Source organism: Opisthorchis viverrini (genome assembly GCF_000715545.1).
Source record: "Opisthorchis viverrini unplaced genomic scaffold opera_v5_92, whole genome shotgun sequence".
NCBI lineage: Eukaryota > Metazoa > Platyhelminthes > Trematoda > Opisthorchiida > Opisthorchiidae > Opisthorchis > Opisthorchis viverrini.
Genome location: NW_008751748.1, coordinates 426,477 through 444,651, shown reverse-complemented (window position 1 = coordinate 444,651; position 18,175 = coordinate 426,477). Strand labels below are relative to the sequence as shown.

General features: G+C 44.0%; 1 protein-coding gene across 1 annotated transcript in view; it reads right to left on the bottom strand.

The window, feature by feature from the left end:
- Positions 1 to 5,632: 5,632 nt before the first annotated feature.
- Positions 5,633 to 18,175, bottom strand: part of T265_05088 (hypothetical protein) — a gene marked incomplete at both ends in the record, with an annotated part of 54,362 nt that continues 41,819 nt past the window's right edge. The window contains 6 exons of the mRNA XM_009170005.1: positions 5,633 to 6,262; positions 7,460 to 7,574; positions 8,121 to 8,366; positions 10,437 to 10,773; positions 14,352 to 14,405; positions 17,607 to 17,851. Coding sequence (XP_009168269.1) covers positions 5,991 to 6,262; positions 7,460 to 7,574; positions 8,121 to 8,366; positions 10,437 to 10,773; positions 14,352 to 14,405; positions 17,607 to 17,851 — 1,269 coding nt within the window. The remainder of the gene's footprint in view (positions 6,263 to 7,459; positions 7,575 to 8,120; positions 8,367 to 10,436; positions 10,774 to 14,351; positions 14,406 to 17,606; positions 17,852 to 18,175) is intronic.

Sequence of the window (18,175 nt, the reverse complement as noted above, 5' to 3'; positions counted from 1 at the left end):
CCTTACACCTTGTGGGTGCGAAATGCATACCAAAGGACGGGATGACTTTGGTCAGTTCATCCAAGAATACTTGCGCCTTCTCCCCCTCTTCGAACATGAGAACGATGGACTTATAAATCAAGTAAGGGTGGGGCCCCTAAGCCTGCTGGAACTGTGGCATGACTGACATCATGAGCAGGAGATATTTGCTCCGTTACGACCCTCACGAATGATGAATAGTCAGATCCTCACGGAAGTTCCGTGGAGCAAAGTACTGAGTTCACAAGCTGCGTGCACACAGGTGGGGTCAGTCGTAATTTCCTCTTGGCTAGACGAGGACGTATTTTGAACCCGAACATCAAGTGACACGGCGGTTGGTATATTTTTGTTAAGAAACGGTCACTCCTCGTTCACATTTTTGTGATGACTTGATTATATTCTGTGTGGACAATACTGATTTTTCTATAAGGTTTAGAAGTGTGCATATCAGGAATGTGGACTGTACACACCGGTATACAAAGCGCACTGAAGCAGGCAGCACTTGTGACGCAATAATGTAGCCACCGTCTGAAAAGCTTGTAGGAACGAATGTCTTTTACACTGCTACCATACTATACGGACNGTGCGATTACACGACAATGTTATTCCCTCGGATCCTTATTGGCACCAAGGGCTTGTACGTTGCAAACTGATCGGAATTCGCCAGCAATGTACAGGCGATCAGTGCTTGATGTACTGCCGGCAAGCAAGCGCTCCAACACCGAATTCGAAATTGGCCAGAATGTGACGCAGTATTGCATCTCACTCTCCATTCTCCGGTTCACTACTGTTTTTGATGAGACTTCGTGATTTAGAAGAAAAAAGATGGAGTGCCTATTCAGTAGCATCCGGACTTTCCTCGTGTCAGCTGTAATCACTTCCTGGCCAGAATGAAGCTACATGAGTCGAAAATCGGTATTTTACTTTTTACGGATGACTACGAGGTGGAATCTCACTGACTCAGGAGCATTCAGTTCGACAGCATCTTGCATTGTTCCAAATACAAATGCTTATGAGGCATTTTAATCAGCCCACCCCGAATTCACAGCAAACTATTAGTTGCGCAATAGCCTGTTACGCAAAATGTTGGCTAATGTGACAACATGTTGCCTAAAGACTTGACGATCGATAGTGAACAGACTGATTAGATCTACAAGGCAAGCACTGCACTCGGTGGCCCACATGATCACGTGCGGAGCCTGCACGTAAACCAAGTGCATCTATCTGTGTTCGCCATCGTATGGCCGTGAAGCAGACGCTTGCGCAACGTCTTTTGGATTTGCCGATCAGATCGATTCCCGAACATTATTGTTCTCAAACGAACCCAGATCATCGGAGCAGAGTGTACCCTGACGCAGTATGGCAGCTTAGCAAAGCAAAACGAATGGTAGATCACCGCATTTTGAAGCAACCCGTGCAGCTGGTTAGTGCATGGAGCATGAACTCGAGCGTAGCCGAAATCACACTACTCTGACATTCCTCATCCAAGTTTGAAAAGTCGTAAGCTTGTTTCAAATCTTTTGAGATCTTAGTGTTGACAGCTCAACAAACTTCGGGACACCGGCCCACCTGAATGCTCGAACGAAAGTGAAAAGGCCGAATTATGTTGAGCTCAACCAAAGCTACATGGAGTGATGATGTATGTTGGGATCGCGTTCGCTGGTCTCCAGCGTATTCACTTTAAACAACGGGGCAGTAGTGAATTTTCCAAAGCAGGACTAACAGCGATCCCATCCTTTGTCCGCTGACTGCTTAGCCATTTGTGTTCGAAATGAGCATCCTCCAGAAGGCCTCATTACGGTAACTTACTTTTTCGAAGTTGAAAGAACTAATGAATGTCACTGCGTATCACCCTAAAAGACCAGTGTTGATGCTGATTCTTTGGTCATCCTGCTTGAATTAGCCGATATATCTTGGTGGGCCCTTGCAGTGTAAGAACACCGCAACATGATTAGAGGTCATAGGAAGGAAAAGTAGATGAAAACTTAAGATTTAGCAAAACCTTAGTCACTTGTTTGGTTGGAATGCTTTTAAAATACTGATAATCTCTTGTTTGTGTGATAGCATTATCTTATTCTAGACAGAAGCATCTGCTTCCTACAACCAGTGGATATAAACCTTAAAACCTATGAATGAAAGTAGTGTACACTCTCGAGTGAATCCCAACTGAATCTCCCGTTCATGATATTCTTCAATGTGTGTGCTGCACAAAGGCCTTCCCTTGTTTCAGTTGATACGATATTCGGGATATCGCAGTTTGTGTTCTTGAGGGAACACTACACAAGTTTGTTCAAAACTTCGACTGCCCATGATTGGTTTCGCCCTTATTGGGGCCCATCATGAAGGCGCAGTCCTTGAGTTTCCATCGGTCTCGTGTTCTGTTTGAGTCCTAATGAAAACCCCTTCGTGGGTTATCGAAGAATCCTCAGCATCCTTGTGACTAGTGTTCCGCGTAAAGGATGTACTGCGATATATAGCATCTGCCAAGTGAAACATGAGCAGCCGTGTGCAGCACATAAAATTGACAAATATCATAAAACAGGGATTCGGTTGAGGCACCTGTGAAAACCAAATTAGTGTGCCAACGTGTGTAACTCGCGGATTTCTTAGAATTTTGGTTCAAGTAGGATATAAGTTTGATGAAAACTTGAGGGCTACGCCCATCTGATGAACCCCAAGGAGGACGAAATCAATCTTGGGATGTCAAATAATTTTCAGTGACCTCGTGAGTAGTTTGCTTCGTGATAGCAAACACCCACTTGCAAAACAGCGAATGTTGGGCGAGATCCAGTACATTAGGATTCAGCCGATGAGATCACTTACTGGAGGCCGATTTACAAGTGTGGTTTCTTTGTGCTCCTGGTCTACCGAATAACCACGTTTTGGTACGAAATAATGAGTTTAATCATCAAATTACGTTTCAGTGAGTGGTTCTGGGGCTTGTAGCTTCATGATGTGCAATGTCAATGGATTGCGAAGGCCTGTGAGATGGGGGGCGGTTTCCGCTGCAGAAAACAGCTACTCTCTACTCAGGTGATTTGATCAGCAGGCCAAATTAAGACCGATGTCAGCGAATCAATTTGCGGAACAGCAACACACTGGCAGCATTTTGACCTCGAACGATTGATTGAATACCTTGAGAACCAGTTCTGCTGATCTTTCTCAAAAGCCCCTCAAAGTCTAGCAAAACTGAGTAGAACATTGATACCAGATACAACAGAAACCTAATGTGAGATATTCACTGAACATGACGAAGCACCTGGTTCTGACTGTTTGCACTCTTCAGTCTTTGAATGTGAAAACTTGGGACAAAACCAGAATGGAAGTTGAGGGGAGCACTCGGGCTGACTTCAATCTACACACAAGCCTAAAGGATATCATAGGAAACTATAGTCTGATATCCGCATCCTTGAATATTATCTCGCATTATTTTGATTGGTTGATTACTGGGAGAGGCGTTCTCGTGAGAGTCGAGGTGGGTTTCACCGGCCCGAACAGCGCCAATCTTTCAGACATCAAAGAATGCTAGTTGTTCATGGTCTACAGGCCGCTTTTGACCGCTGGTTTACAGATATACACAGGTCCCCACTTACGTTTGCAATGTCTATTGGTGTGGAACAAGACTGCCCTTTCTTACCTTTCTACAAATTTGTTATTGGTGTGCTACTTGACGCTTCTCTGTCTGCTTCAGAAACCTGATAAAATATTTGACTTGATCGGCTGGTGAAGAGGCCGGCATTAACCAGCCTCACGTCTACGGATGTCTGTGGACTGGTCTGTTTGCAGAAAGGAATGATTACAGCTGCCGTTTTGATTCTGCACACGTTATACCAGCAGGAGGTTGCTAGAAAAGAGAAATGGCCCACGGGTTACCGGATTTCGTTCGAATCATAGCTGCATTGTTTTGTTTTAAACCAAACGTAAGTGATTAAGCAGCCACAACTAATGGACTTCAATCCATAAGTTCATCGACTGTATGTGAGCTGCCCGAGTGACACGTTTGTCAACCATCGTACGTTTTATCTAAACGCATGCAAGGAGCGGTAGCCTAATTAACCGCAATGCATAATGGCATAATGAGTAGCTTACACCGGTCACGTGAATAAACCTGAGTGTTCACACCGTCCCTCGTGAACTTCGGTTGGTTATCGATTTTCTCCATCATGTGAACAACACTAAATGGCCTGGGAAGCGAAGTATAGAAAGTATCTACCTAATACACTTATTCCTTACTGTGCGCTGTAGCGCTTAGTAATGGTGGCTACAAGATTACAGGCGAAAATTCAATTGAGCTCTACCCGCAATTACCCATCGGTTATGCACCATTGCTTCCAGGCACGATGCCCACGACGCTGTCATTAACTTGTTGGCAATGAAGATGCGCACTGGTGGGTCCGCTAATTCCTGGGTTGGAATGGTAAGTTGTATGTACAGTGAGGACCTGAGAACGAACAATCCCGGCCCATGACTAAACTGTTGCGTAGGAATATCCCTGTGATAAAGTCCAGTGGAACCCATATCGGTCCATAATGAGGACTGTTTCGAAATTACCTTGTCATACTGTCGTGATTCGCTCGGCCTACACTGCGAGCAGGCGATTCCTTCCGGGAGTTCATCACAGTGGGTGAAAAGCCATTTTTACTGCTCTGGTAAACTGTTCGCTTACTCAATTCAGGCGGCGAAGTTCGTTCTCGTTACGTTAGAATAGGCTACTCAGACAACCTCACTTGCCTTCTGGTAGCAATAAAGGCGTTAGTAAGTATCCTCAGATTCTGGTTTACCCAACCGAATGCATACAGCTGAATCAAAGTTAGATGAAGGTGGGAAATCTACTCCACGGACAGAAGTAAACTTGAGTCACGTCTAAGACAGACATCGAAATCGTCCCCAGATAGGTAGCACATAGGACGGAAATTGGACAGTTGATTCACAGAGTAAAAGAACCATATTTAATGAGTAAGACGAACTCCACGGAGATAATTTAATGACAGTGCACCAGCTATTGTACGTAACCAACTCCTTACCTTGATTCGCAAGAACGTACTGTTCACACACAAATGACGACTGGCGATCAAGATCTAATGTAAATAAGAAAAAATGCATGCTAATGAATGCAGGTCCGTAGTTTGAAACTGACCTCTGCATCTGAACCTCTCCTGTCTAAACTTGGGCAACCTGGCGGCTAGGCACCGAAAGGGTGCTGTAGTTGAACATTTATTATTATCACATTGTACTCAACACAGTAATCCCTTTGTCGAACGATCATCCCTTTCTCAAGTGTACACGCCGTTCGCAACAGATAGACTGTTTGTTCTCCTGAAAAAAGTACCAACCGACGCACAGGAGTGGTTAACTCGGAAACGTAATATGCATGCAGTAGAGCAGTAGGTACAGCGAAAGAGCTGGATCTAACTGATAGAGACATCGGCAGCGCCTCAAAGGCACTTTAAATCGCGCGTTTATGAAAGTACCAGTGAACATTCTTTGGCATGTTATTTTAATCTTGAAGCTGGACGGGGAAAGGCACTTGGATACCTCAGGCGTTTTGAAAAATAAAACACAAGACGGATAAACCCGTTGTAATACTGATTGTGTGCATTCGAAATAGGTGTATGAAGAGTCCGTTAAAAAAAAGGACGAAAAGAAATCTCACAATCACATTGAAAACGTTTCAGGTAGACAAAATATCACAGCTACTGTGAGTTGACTAAGATAGAAAAAATAACAAAGCAAATTAATTATCACTGGTGCACTGCTATATACAATCGTTGGCGTGGCACAAAAACACGTCGATGGGCCAAGTAGGCCCAATCTCATACACTGTGGCCACGGAAGGTGAAAGTGACTGGACACAAGGAGTCTCTGTCTGGGTGAAGTGAACGCTTACAGTTCTCATAATATATTCGAAAGTCGGTAATAAGAAGAGACAGACTGAGTGGCGCTGAATACATTCCACTTTGGTGTACTAAGAGTCAGAAGTCTGGCGGAAATATAGCCGCTACTGATCCACGAGTGCGGTCAGATTGTTGGGATATACGCTTGTTGGGCCTTGGATTAGCAATCACAGTGAATGGCGAATGTCTTGTGAGGATACTGGTGATCATAGATACTTTCCTCTGTCTACGAACACACGCGCATTCAAAAAGAATATCCGTGTCTTCTACGCTTGCGGATTCCACAGCCGAATCGTCTAAACTGGAACATAACTCATGGTACGCATTGGCGGTGATCGGAAGGATACGATCTGTGAAGGTCAAATAGGTTGTGGGTGAGAGTAAGAAAACAGCCAACAAAATGATGACCCTGAGAGCCTAATCATTTTTTAAAAAGCTCCGTAACCACCAGAGAAAATGAACATGTTACGGAGGAAAACGAGAGCGGTAACCTTTCCTTCCCAACACAGGATTAAAACATTAGAATCAACAAATGATGGGATTACTGCTGAAATTTTTCAAACGTGTTACGATTTGATCAGCCCAGTCTGCAGACCAACCGAACCGAAGAAACAACACTAATTCAACCGAGCAGTCCAGTTCTGGTTTCAGGACGTTGTAAATCGTTTTACCAGCAACTCAACGGGGACAGTGCTGTTCACTACAGGCAAATCAACTTCTTCTGAAAGACATCCTAACTTGGAATATGAACCAAAGCATACTTTTTAGAGGCATTGGATGGGTTTTAACCGAACGAATCAAATTGGCGTGATTAACGGATACCCGTGAATCCAACAATTGGATTCGTCGCAAATTGCTCTTGTTCAATCGTCGGCGTGGTTCTTTCTCTGTTGTACATCGATAGGCTGGCTGTCGAAGCTTTTACAAGGATATCGTAGTCTTCTAAGACTAAGCTGGAAACTACCTGTGACTTGGATCGTGATCCCTTGCTTTCCAAACTCAACCCATAACGCCAGTGCACCGCTGTGGCTTCGAAAACCGTTGAGTGAGTACTCGTCTTCGTCGATCCGCGAGGACTTGACAAAAACCGGACGACACTGGTTTCTGACCTTTTGTTAACACTAGAGCCAGAACACTCAATGTTCCTCCTTGGACTCACTTTTGCACTCCAAAACGTTTGCAGTTATCTGGAATCAGCTTTGTCACCGAATTTAGGTATGTTGCTGGCTTCCCTGCTGTCTGAATGACTATTCGCTACGAGGTATCAGCATACTGAAGCGACCTATTGAATGGAGAAGAGAAATTCTGACCAGGAGTGCTGGGTCTTATCTAGGGATCTCTCTAGATGAGTCGTACAGAGTTTCGAAGAAGTCTGTCCTTGAGAGGAGTATGGTTGGCTCCATGTAAACAATGTGATTAGTTATAACTGCTCTGGTTTGTTGCTCATGCAATGGTTGTAAAATGAAAAAGACACCGTTACGCGTTGGATAGAGCAAAGATATAGATGAGCTGAAGCGTCTGAAAACCACTGGGCAAAGATTACTTACTGGAGTTTTTCGGATGGAGCTCGACCAGGTCAAAGTCAGACACACAAAAGTCGGGAACCCGAAACTTGGTTAGGACTCGGAAAAGTACATCGGAGACGCTGTCTGTCAACGAGACCTGTTTGTGTGAGAAAAAGAAGTCCACAGGCATATGCATGAAGACGCATCAAGCCCAGGGAATTCGTCATACGTTCAATTGATAAGCCGACGTCTGAAACTAGTTTATTTGGTGAATCGGAGGCCATTTACAGCATTTGTGGTTGGGTATTTAACTGTGTCAGAGGTGAGGTTTATGTGGTCCTTGGAGTCGACAGAACACCATCAACACCACTCTGTACAATCCACACAATTCCCAAGCAGACACAGAGCAAGTTGGGAGTACTTGGGAACCTGGGTAACTGCCTCGTCAAAAGCTTTCTGCAAAGATAAAAAGTGGCCCATTTAACCTAGTTCAAAGACTACAATACTAAATTGTGCGTCTTTACCATTGTTATGGGCCAGAGTCCTAGCTGGAATCTCTTAGCATCTTCTATCAAGACGTGTTTCAATCACGTCGGAACCTCGATTGGAGGAACTGCAGGTCTGACTGGGTTGCTGCCAGTATTATTCAAAGGAAGAGATAAGCTAGATACCTGGATGAAAAAGGCCGCAGCAACGGGCTCACCTTTTCGATCACTGAGTTTTCAAATGGAATATTTTCCCCGAAGGACTTGTCCAAGTTTGGCGTGGACCCAATTCCGACGGATTTCCAGGACTTGCTAATTCGAGTGGTGGTTGGACTGACGTAGAGTGGATCATCTAGGGTCACTCGTATGCGAATTCTCCTGGGTCTGGGGTGACTTAGACTACGAGATCGAAATTCCCGCGGAATAATTGGGGAATGATGATGGGGCTTGGAAGACGAGCGACGCTGGGAACGGAGTAAGTGGACAGGATGAAGCAAGAAGGATTCATAATGCACGCAAGATTTGGGTTGGAAACTACAGTCAAATCGAAATAATCACACTATTTAGGCGAATAAAGGTGATTAAAGCTGCAAGTGATACACAAAGGCCTCGATGATAGTTATGGCACGTGACATGCATGGCGACAGCCGAATAGCTCATAATCTACGTTGGTATGTGCTAGACTTTCAAGTGTCGCTGATAACGTATCCAGATGAATGCCTGGATTGGAATTCTGAACAGAGGAAGACAGGAGTGGGCGAGTAGCGTGAGTCAGAACTGGACAATCAACCTATGGGCCTTTTCAGCTATTGTAGTTATATAACGCAAATAGATCAAGCTAACTGATGTGATCCAGTTTTTTTGGGACAGGAAACAGCTACAAAAACCGGCTTCCCAAAACAGCACATTGTGAATAAGTCAGTAGACCACTAGTTTCTAACCCAAGTTTATACGTGAAACCCAGAGTCAGTAACAGATAATCATATTTGAGCGAACCTATAGACTCAAAACTGATGATCGAGTAAACATTAATTTTTACATCGTGTTCGCAATTCTTATTTCCCCAAAGAGTGCGCACTTCTGAAGAGCACTGGGTTGAAATTTACCGACGCGTTTTCGTGGGGTTGTTACTCGGCTTATCAGTCCGATTGCAGTGTTCGCGAGACTTGGACTGCCTCGACATTCTCCATCCGTTAGGCCGCAATACAGGGGCGTGTTACGGTGCACCCTGGTGGTAACCCCCCAAAAACCAATATTTTCTCAAGTCTCCAGTCTCTCCGTGGGCACTCTCGGTCGTGTTATTTATTTCGGGCTAATTCAGGGTGCTTGCATGAAAAACTTCCAATTGCTCCTCTTCTGGTGGCACGTTGGTGCAGATGCGGCTATAACACAACATCAGTACGAGAGAGCTGCATTGCTTCGTAAACTTTTGCTGCTGTATCAGCGGTCCCCCATAGAAAAAACAAGAAAAAGTTCTTCAGTGGAAGAACGATACAATCTAATGGTAACGCCACCGCGCGTTTTTCCCATTCTTCGGACTATTTCTTTCACTTTTCCGGATGCAGTGGGATTACTTAGCATCCCTATAATTGATTTTCGCCACTAAAACACCACTGGGTCCTCAACTTCATATCTAAATTACCCATACGGAACCGGGCTTCGTTCAATTAGGGGCCATCAGAAGACGTTCAAGGACGTATTTTTGTTCTCCCTTGACAATACCCCCGCGAAAATATCCAAACCATGTTTTCTTACTGAAGTTTTGATGAAAGTTGAATAGATATCCTTTACTGCAGCTCAAGTAAATCCAAACTAAAAATCACAGGGTTATTTTTTAACAAACGGAGTAGTGGCTCACAACCTGGGGTAATTCCCTCTAAGTTATATAAGGCAGATAGATTCAAGCAAACTGAGACCAGAGTTCCTCGGGCTCAATAATGTGTATTATTGATTGTGAACCACGTGACTTAAGTTTTGCTCATTTTTTCAACAAACCTCTGAATGAAGTTCGAAAAATATCTGCACGATGATATGATGCATTGGACGGCATGTGGTGGTACTAGCCGGCAGATGGTTGTTCTCGTCAGCTTGTCGAGTATCACTGTCATGCGTCTTTTGACAGTTAACTAATTGGTCAATTAAAGTTTAGCTGCCATGCCATCCACACGAGGCAAGAGGGCTGAGACACTGCCAGAATGCCCATCCTAGACAGGAATAGACTAGAGGCAGAGGCAGAGTTCGAACCCAGGACCTCCCGGACAGTAAGTTCGTGCCTTAACCACTCAGGATTTGAACTACTGACCCTCTCTCATACATAGCACATTTTGATATCCCCCAACAGCGGTCTGTCGCGGAAATACGTTGTGAAACATTAACTGTACGAATTCACGATCCCTCCGAGAAGTAAAATACAGGAGGTATCTGATCTCGTTTAGTTTTAGAGGATGAAAGGACATTTACTCATAAACGATAGAGGAAAATGTTGGTAGCTCAGGGAGCATGTCGTAATATGGAGATGTACCATCTGTACTCACCCTGTACGTGACTGGTGATCCTGGAGTGGCGGTGTTTTTTTCGCACTCAGAGAAAAATGGTCGCCCCGAATATCGTGCCGACTTTGTTAGTTTCCGCCTAAGTGAAAGCGGCGTCTTTTTCTCAATGGGTTCAATGTTGGTCGTGGAAGCCCGATGAGTGTTGTCTGTAGTCTCCTGGTTGAAGTACGGGTGTGACAATATGGACGGTCTGCTAGATGAGTAGTTACTAACTGAATGGGATTTGGGTCTGGTCACCGGAGAACTGCCGGAAATCGCTGTTAGCTTGGAACAACTGGCATTTTTGGAAGCCAGTTTGGGTAGGGCTAACGATGAGGAACTTGAAGGTGTAAATAAAAGTGATTCAGATGAGAATGCATGCACGAAAGCTCCGAAAATAGTGCCATCTTACTAGTATATAACTGGTTCAAACCTTGATCAAAGCAATAGCTTCAACCAGCCTACAGTTCTCTGCAAAGAATCTGACCTCGATTCGTGAACGCGAACTGTACTCCAACGCTGGTGTTCCCGAAATCATTAGACTATAGTCGGGAATATCTTGTGGATTTCTGTTCTGAACCACTCGCAAAAGAAATGCGAAACTTAATCCTAAAAATTCTTGGTCTAAAGAAGCCAAAGCGCACCGAAGAAACTGACCAGCGCAGCACCTCTCAGCACTTAAATTAAAACGATGAAGCAATTATCCTGTTTGTGTGCCCCTAGACAACATTTAATCCTTCCGTAACGTTGGAGCAACAACGAAGGCCAAACTTGGTTAGAAGTAAAAATATTCTCGAGATTTGGTCAATGGTATTTTCGCCTTGGATGCACGTATGGACCAGGGAGAGGTATTCAGCTATATCGAGGTTTACAGTTTGTATCTCACCGGTTCTGTGGCACCATCAGACCCAGAACATGGGATGAAAATGTAGTGGGGGGAAATGTCACCGATAGGTTCCGCCATTCTCGTTCGATTTAGTGACGAAATCACGTAGCGCAGAGAAAACAACGCCTTTGTACATTGCAGTGATGTAAACTGGCCTAGGATAGCATATTGCCTTATTACGCTAACGGTTGCAGAATTCATATACAGACAGTGGCTACGACAAGAGCGCATCGTGCGAGGACTGTCTTCGCAAAGAATTTGCTGAATACGATCAAGTTTGTCCATATCCCTGGGTTTTGAAATTTGAGCTGGAGAAGGCTCGGCGATCAGGTCGCGAACATCCTGAACGGAAGAGCTGTGGTTTGAAATCAACTCCAGTATCTTGATTGCTTCCGTCTGGGTCTGAGCAACCTGGCAGTGCCTCAGTCCTCGTGTTTCCTTCAGGTCGCAAGCCAGCCGCACAGAAAAAGGATTTTCACGAGTACTATTATCCATGGAGATTTACAAATCGCCGTCAGGTGAGGAAGGTCACGTGTATCACCTTCTTAGGGGATGGCAGCAGCAAACCATTCGGTTCATTCTTTCGTGTTAGCCACCAGCTAAAATTGATATTCCACCACTATGCTGCGCTTTTCCGGTATTTTCCGTACCCGCTACCATAACTACCATATGCTTGTAATTGACGTGATTGACGTTCCGTTTAGTGATACTGTAAACAATCCTGGTCTCAATAGTGATTTACACTGGAGACGTGTAACTCATCGATAATACGATCGATACAAATAGACTCGTTAGAGCTTGAATTAGGCCCGAATGACAGTGCCAATGTGACTGTTCCACTAAGGGAGAGGTGGTCATGCTGTTAGGCATCTGTACTGTTAGGCTGTGATCAGTATTGGATTATAATTCATGTAAGTTGGATAAGTTTGCCAAGGCAGGCGACGGCAAAATCAAACATCGGAAACATTCACTTACTGTAAATATTGATTTAATGGTCACTTCGCCAGACAGCTAATTCCGAAGTGTGGTTTGCACAACTTTTAACTCTGGCACCTCTTACAATCGAAAACAACTCCAGTGGTCTTTTCACTCTTAATAAATACTCGTACCTTTTATAGAGGACGTGTGGCCGTTTAGTTTCGACCTACATACTCAACGTGAGGACGTTACCTTCTAGTGGCAGATTGCTTGGCTCTAAGCACCTCAAACGACTCCGAACACACAGAGACTATGCAGACGATTGTGGGAAACGCACTGATGTGACTAAACAGATAAGACTGGAATAAAGAAATTGAAGCCTACTCTCGTTTTCGAACTAAGGGATCCGGACGCGTCCGAAGAAGTGTGCAGTTGTATCAGCTTTGCTTGTTAGGGAAACTTTGACCCACATATACCGCCTGGATTTGAGCACTCTAAACGCAGTTTTTTTGCGTTTCCACTACATCTTCCAACATTTTTAGTCCCATTTCTTTTTCAACTGAAAAATCACTCTGATATTTCGAGGAGTATTTGGTGCTTAAATCCTGTCGGTTAACGACCTCTTTTGGCCCTTGGTAGCTAAAGTAAAGTAATATGCTGGGTCGACTAAGGATAAGGTATACGTTACTAATGCGACCTACATCAGTTTGTCTAGGCCTGACCTTTGGGTGACTGTTCCCATTAAAATTGTCCTCAAATGAACGGAAGATATGACACCAATGCTTCCTCTCCAATCATGAAGAAAGCCACGCATATGACAGTATCGCTTGATATTTGCTCTTGCTCGTTTTCTCGTTGTGCCCGTCCAAGTTTGCTTACAAAACGATTTGTAATGTACTGGATGCTCCCCATCTCCTTATTCATTTGACTGTCTTGTCTCTGGACGAACTGCCAGGAATGCATGACTGGCTCATAACAATAAGCTGTAGTAAAAGTGCAAAAACATTTATTTCTACGCGGTTTGTTTTTTCACAACCATTGTGAATGAAGTATTTGCAGAAGCCTGTCAACAACTGTTTAGAATAAGTACGGCAGCCGCCCAGAGGGACGAGCACCCCCTGGGAGAAATAAAAAGCACTCTTCTTCCGCTTCGAAGGCGGTGGCTGCTTTGACCTGCTCCTTGGGTGGCCCATGAGAGAGATCTCAAAATGAGCTTACCGCAATGTCTTCATTGTAACCATAAATAGTGAAAACAGGAAATACAGCTATTTTGGGGATACATAATGACTCAAAATTTCTGTATCTCACTCAGAACATGATTAATATAATGATAGCCCACAGAAAAAAACGTCAGGAGACTCACAGGTCATTCGGAGATTTCCAAGCAGCTTGAGAATCCCAGCTAAATTAAGCAAAAAATGTTGCTGATGCGATGACAACGAATGTGTAAAACATGGTTAACAAGGAGGTGAAGTTGATATCTGGCACTACATTAAATACACATGGTTGCCATTTTGCAAAGAAACTTTAACAGGCTGAGTGGAAACAATTTTTATCGATCAACATTTGCAACATTCACAAGCTGACGTATCATGTGATCCCGTTTTCAGGTTAGAATGGTGAGTCCGATAAATTCTCGGACTGAGTGATCAGAATCATGACGGAAAACTAAAAAAAGGAGAGAATGTGCCGCTCGAGTCCTATCCGATTTCTCACAAATCTCTAGTCAGGTGTGCGAATACCTTGTCTAACACTCCAATTCAACACAGACAGTTCGAAAGGAACCTTTGAATGGATAAATGAAGCATCTCGATGTCTAACCATGACAGGGGATGCATTCTAGGCATAATGACAATGCTAACCAATTAGATTTTGACCAACTCTCTGTTCTTTGCTCTAATTGTTAGATAGCTAGTCAACATGTTTGCTGTACTCGGAGTCAAATCTGTGGTGGGAATGTAGCTTCAACAAGACCGTCAAACAAAATCGATAGAACGGCGCACCATCAAAAGCTTCGGGTGTTTGGGTCACAAAATGGTCGCTTGAAAGGTTGCACGATCTTAACTGATTTAAACTAAACCAGGAAAATACTGTCAACCCATCGGGATACTTACGTCATACAGCTTGCCGAATCTTGTGCTGGTTCGATATCCAAAGACAACTGACGTCTGTGGGAAGGAGAAAAACGAGATTGTCGCAAAATGCACACTAGTTGCCTGAAAACATCACAAACGAGAGGTTCAGCTGGATTCCGGGTGAGTCTCTCGAAAAACCAAATTAGAAAAGACAGTTATCTGAAAAACTATATGGAACACTAGGTGCTTCCTGGTGAGTCTCTCAAAAACCAAATTAGAAAAGACAGTTATCTGAAAAACTATATGGAACACTAGGTGCTTCCTGGATGACCTCTTTTAGAGGGGCACCAAGTGCGATGACGAGTATCAGAGAGTGAGTTGGTCAAACTTTATCATGAGACCCAAGGCGTTCTATACACCTGGGGATACCAACTTGACGTCCAGTTATCCTAAGATTTCATCGATAAACTAGGGTTTCTATGAGTCAATTCGAGAATTTTTGGGGATAATTTACGAGGAACGGATGTTTTACCATGCCAGTGCCAATCAACGAGTGACGTGCACGTTCCACATTTGTAAATTATTCGACGGGTTTGACTCTGAAAACGAGTGAGTTTTAGTAGTACAAATCGGATGAAGTAGTTTTCTGGTGCAGAAGTAAATTCTTATGTGATTGTAGCGCGAACTCCCGAAATTCGATCAGGCCGTTGTGGTGTTAATTTTCAGCTTCAGAATAAAACATACAATTTTTCCCAGAACAATCCGGCTTTGCCATCACATACGAAAAGGAACCTCACTAGAGTGGTGGGCTGATAGAAAAATTAGACTTCAGTTTTCCTGAATACTTTGGTAAGGTGGACTGAATTCATTTCATATCAAATCGGTACATAGCTGGATTTGATTCTCCGGTTTTTGTTTATGAAGCCCAATCGTCTGAATCATACTGAGGTAGTTCCTCGCTATGTCGTCACCTACATTTCGTATTGCGGGTTTTTATTCAGACTACTTATTTTTCTGGATTTCTCCGCAATATAGCGGCACCCGCGGAACCTGCAGTCAAGTGCTTTTGTGGAGTTGATTAGTCAAATACGGCCATCTGTTTACAATAAATCGTCATTTGCTAGTTACAAAACAAAAATTGAAAATGGAGTAAAACAGCAGCAACCAAATACAGTTGACGAGACATAGAGGGCGCCTAACGTCGTTTCCCGAAACGTAGTCTTTTGAACAGCTGAAAACGCTTTGTTTTAGTGTACGGTACAAAAAGCGTGATCATTTCCATCCGCAGCGTGCAGTGCTGCACAGCTCATTTAGCACCTCGCCCTCAATGAAGTCACCGACCTTTTATACTGCGTTTGCTGTGTTACATTACGACAGACTTAGCCATTGGGATTGAAAACCTGAGATTTGTTCAATTCCACATTCAAATACAAACAATGGGGACTTCGGACTTTCGGCTGAGACCGTTATGACAGCTTCAAAATAGGAGTGGGACGGGAGCCCAAATCCGCCAACCACTAAAGTAACTGTCAAGCCAATTTCATTTCAATTAAGAAACACCAATGTGAACCATTACTTTTTACCCACACAATCGAAGGTTAAATAATCGTTTTTGAGACAGTTATAAAATAAGCCAACTGAATGCATGCATGGTGGAAAGCTATGAGGGTGTGTGTGTGTGGTACTCCCGCATTAGTGCGAATCTCCATGTGACCACCCCTTATTCGAGACGGAGAGCGTTTTCATTCTCGGATAACTTTTCTAAAGTTTATCATCCGTCTTGAATCTGAAATGCGACTGAACGCATAGAAGGCTCAACTTAGCAGTCACATCAGCAAATTAGAATGTGCCTATGGTCCATCAATCAGCTGCCGTTTAACCGATCATGGACAAGTAATGAATTAACCAGACATACCACGTCATTGGCTTCTTTACTACGTTGATATTCAACACCAGCAGCTTCTGTTATGGTAATATATCCAGTTTTTTCGCTACACATTCCGTCTATTCCCCAGTCCTAAACGCGAGTGTCGAACGTTTTGGTGGCGAAATCTATCAATAGGAAGAGTTCCTCGTCGCTTTCAAATTTTATTTATAGCGAAAGTTATAAAGTCTGCTTGTCAGCAGCGACAACCACAAGGTGCCCTCCCAATCCCTAAAGCAGAGCATTCCTTTCTTGAAGAGAACAAAAACAGAACCAAGGCGGAGACTATTGCTGGTTCCGGAAACGGCTGATTCATCCAAGACAAAATACCACAATGGATAGGCCTCATGCCCCTAACCCAAAAGGACTGATTGACTGACATCGCTAGAGGCTGATGCCATGAGCATTGATGAGCAGTATCAGGGCATATTAATGAGATGTTCCTGAGTAGACTGGACGTGAATTGGCCATCCATAATTAGGTCCAGGAAACAAGCATAATGTCAGATCTGGAAGATGTCATAGTGGTGACGTAAAGTTCCATGGGTTTATCTCGAAGTTTGATAATCTTCGTAATTTGCAGGGATCTTGGTTCCCTTGTTTCTCAATACACCATGTGCTCTGAGTCGTGCGACAAGCCGGACAGTGATTACAGACTAAAAAGAGAAATATCCAGCAAAAGCATGCACAGACTTCAAATCTCCAATTAAGTAAACTCAAAATCCGGGGAAAAGGAGCAGAGCTCAGCTTAAAAATCCCATTATGGGTCCTACGGAAGCATCCAACAAGAGCGTTGTTCCACAGTGACGCCTAAACAAAGCACAGCATTAGATGCTCCTCTGCAAACGAAAAAATTCCCTCTATGCTTTCATCAATTACAGGAAACAAACTCAACATAACCATAAAGGGTCCACCTTCTGGTTCGTCAAATGACTAGAGAAACAGCACAAGACTACTGGTTCAGGATTGCTAGACGACAGTCAACGAAAAAAGGCAAAATCAACAGCACTCTTATTGTACTATTATGCAGTGTTAGTGGTGTCCCGCAGATGTAAATTGATGTGGATTGACCGACGATTCATCAAGGGGTTACGGTTTGGATATTTCATAAGGCTGCAAAACAGAGCGGAGCTAATGAAGCTGGAAAGTGACGGCGATGAAATGAAATCGACTTCCGTTTTCATTGATCAACTCGGCTACCATATTCGCTCGATAATCAACCTAACATATCTCCAGCTATTAAAACAAAAGAACGCGAAAGCAGCCTACCAGCTGGTCCCAAAAACGATGAAACCAGAAAATCGAATGAAGACAGGAACGGTGTGGGGGGGGGGGGGGAATGAATGTGGAGCAAACCACGAATGGACTCACGCTTCGTCTTCCGAGAGTGGGGGGAACGAGGTCAACCAACACTTGTATTTCTCGTCTACCTTCAAATCGTACGACCGGGACGTGTATTGAAGCAGGTACAAATCCTTGAGAAACTCGCCTTCACGATAGTGTTTTTCAAAATTTATCAATACCTCTGGTTGGGTTTTGGACAGATTGTTGTTGTTTTCGTAGTCGTTTGTTGTCGGTTTGTGGAGCGGGCCGATTCGGATGACACCGGAAGGAAGCTGGAGGGGGGAGGTAAGCAGTCGGATGAGTAATGCGGATCACTGTGGCATCATCATCATCATGTTGTCGGTGGAGCGGGCCGATTCGGATGACACCGGAAGGAAGCTGGAGGGGGGAGGTAAGCAGTCGGATGAGTAATGCGGATCACTGTCTGTGCATCATCATCATCATCGAAAACAGGACATCAGTGTTCAACACCGATGCTTCACTGCTGTACAACCATGACTTATTTGAAAGCCTTATTGTAAAGAAAAGAATAAAGGTGGACGGGGCAGGGACTTAGTGCTAGCTTAACACAATCATTCCGAGGTGCCTACACCTCC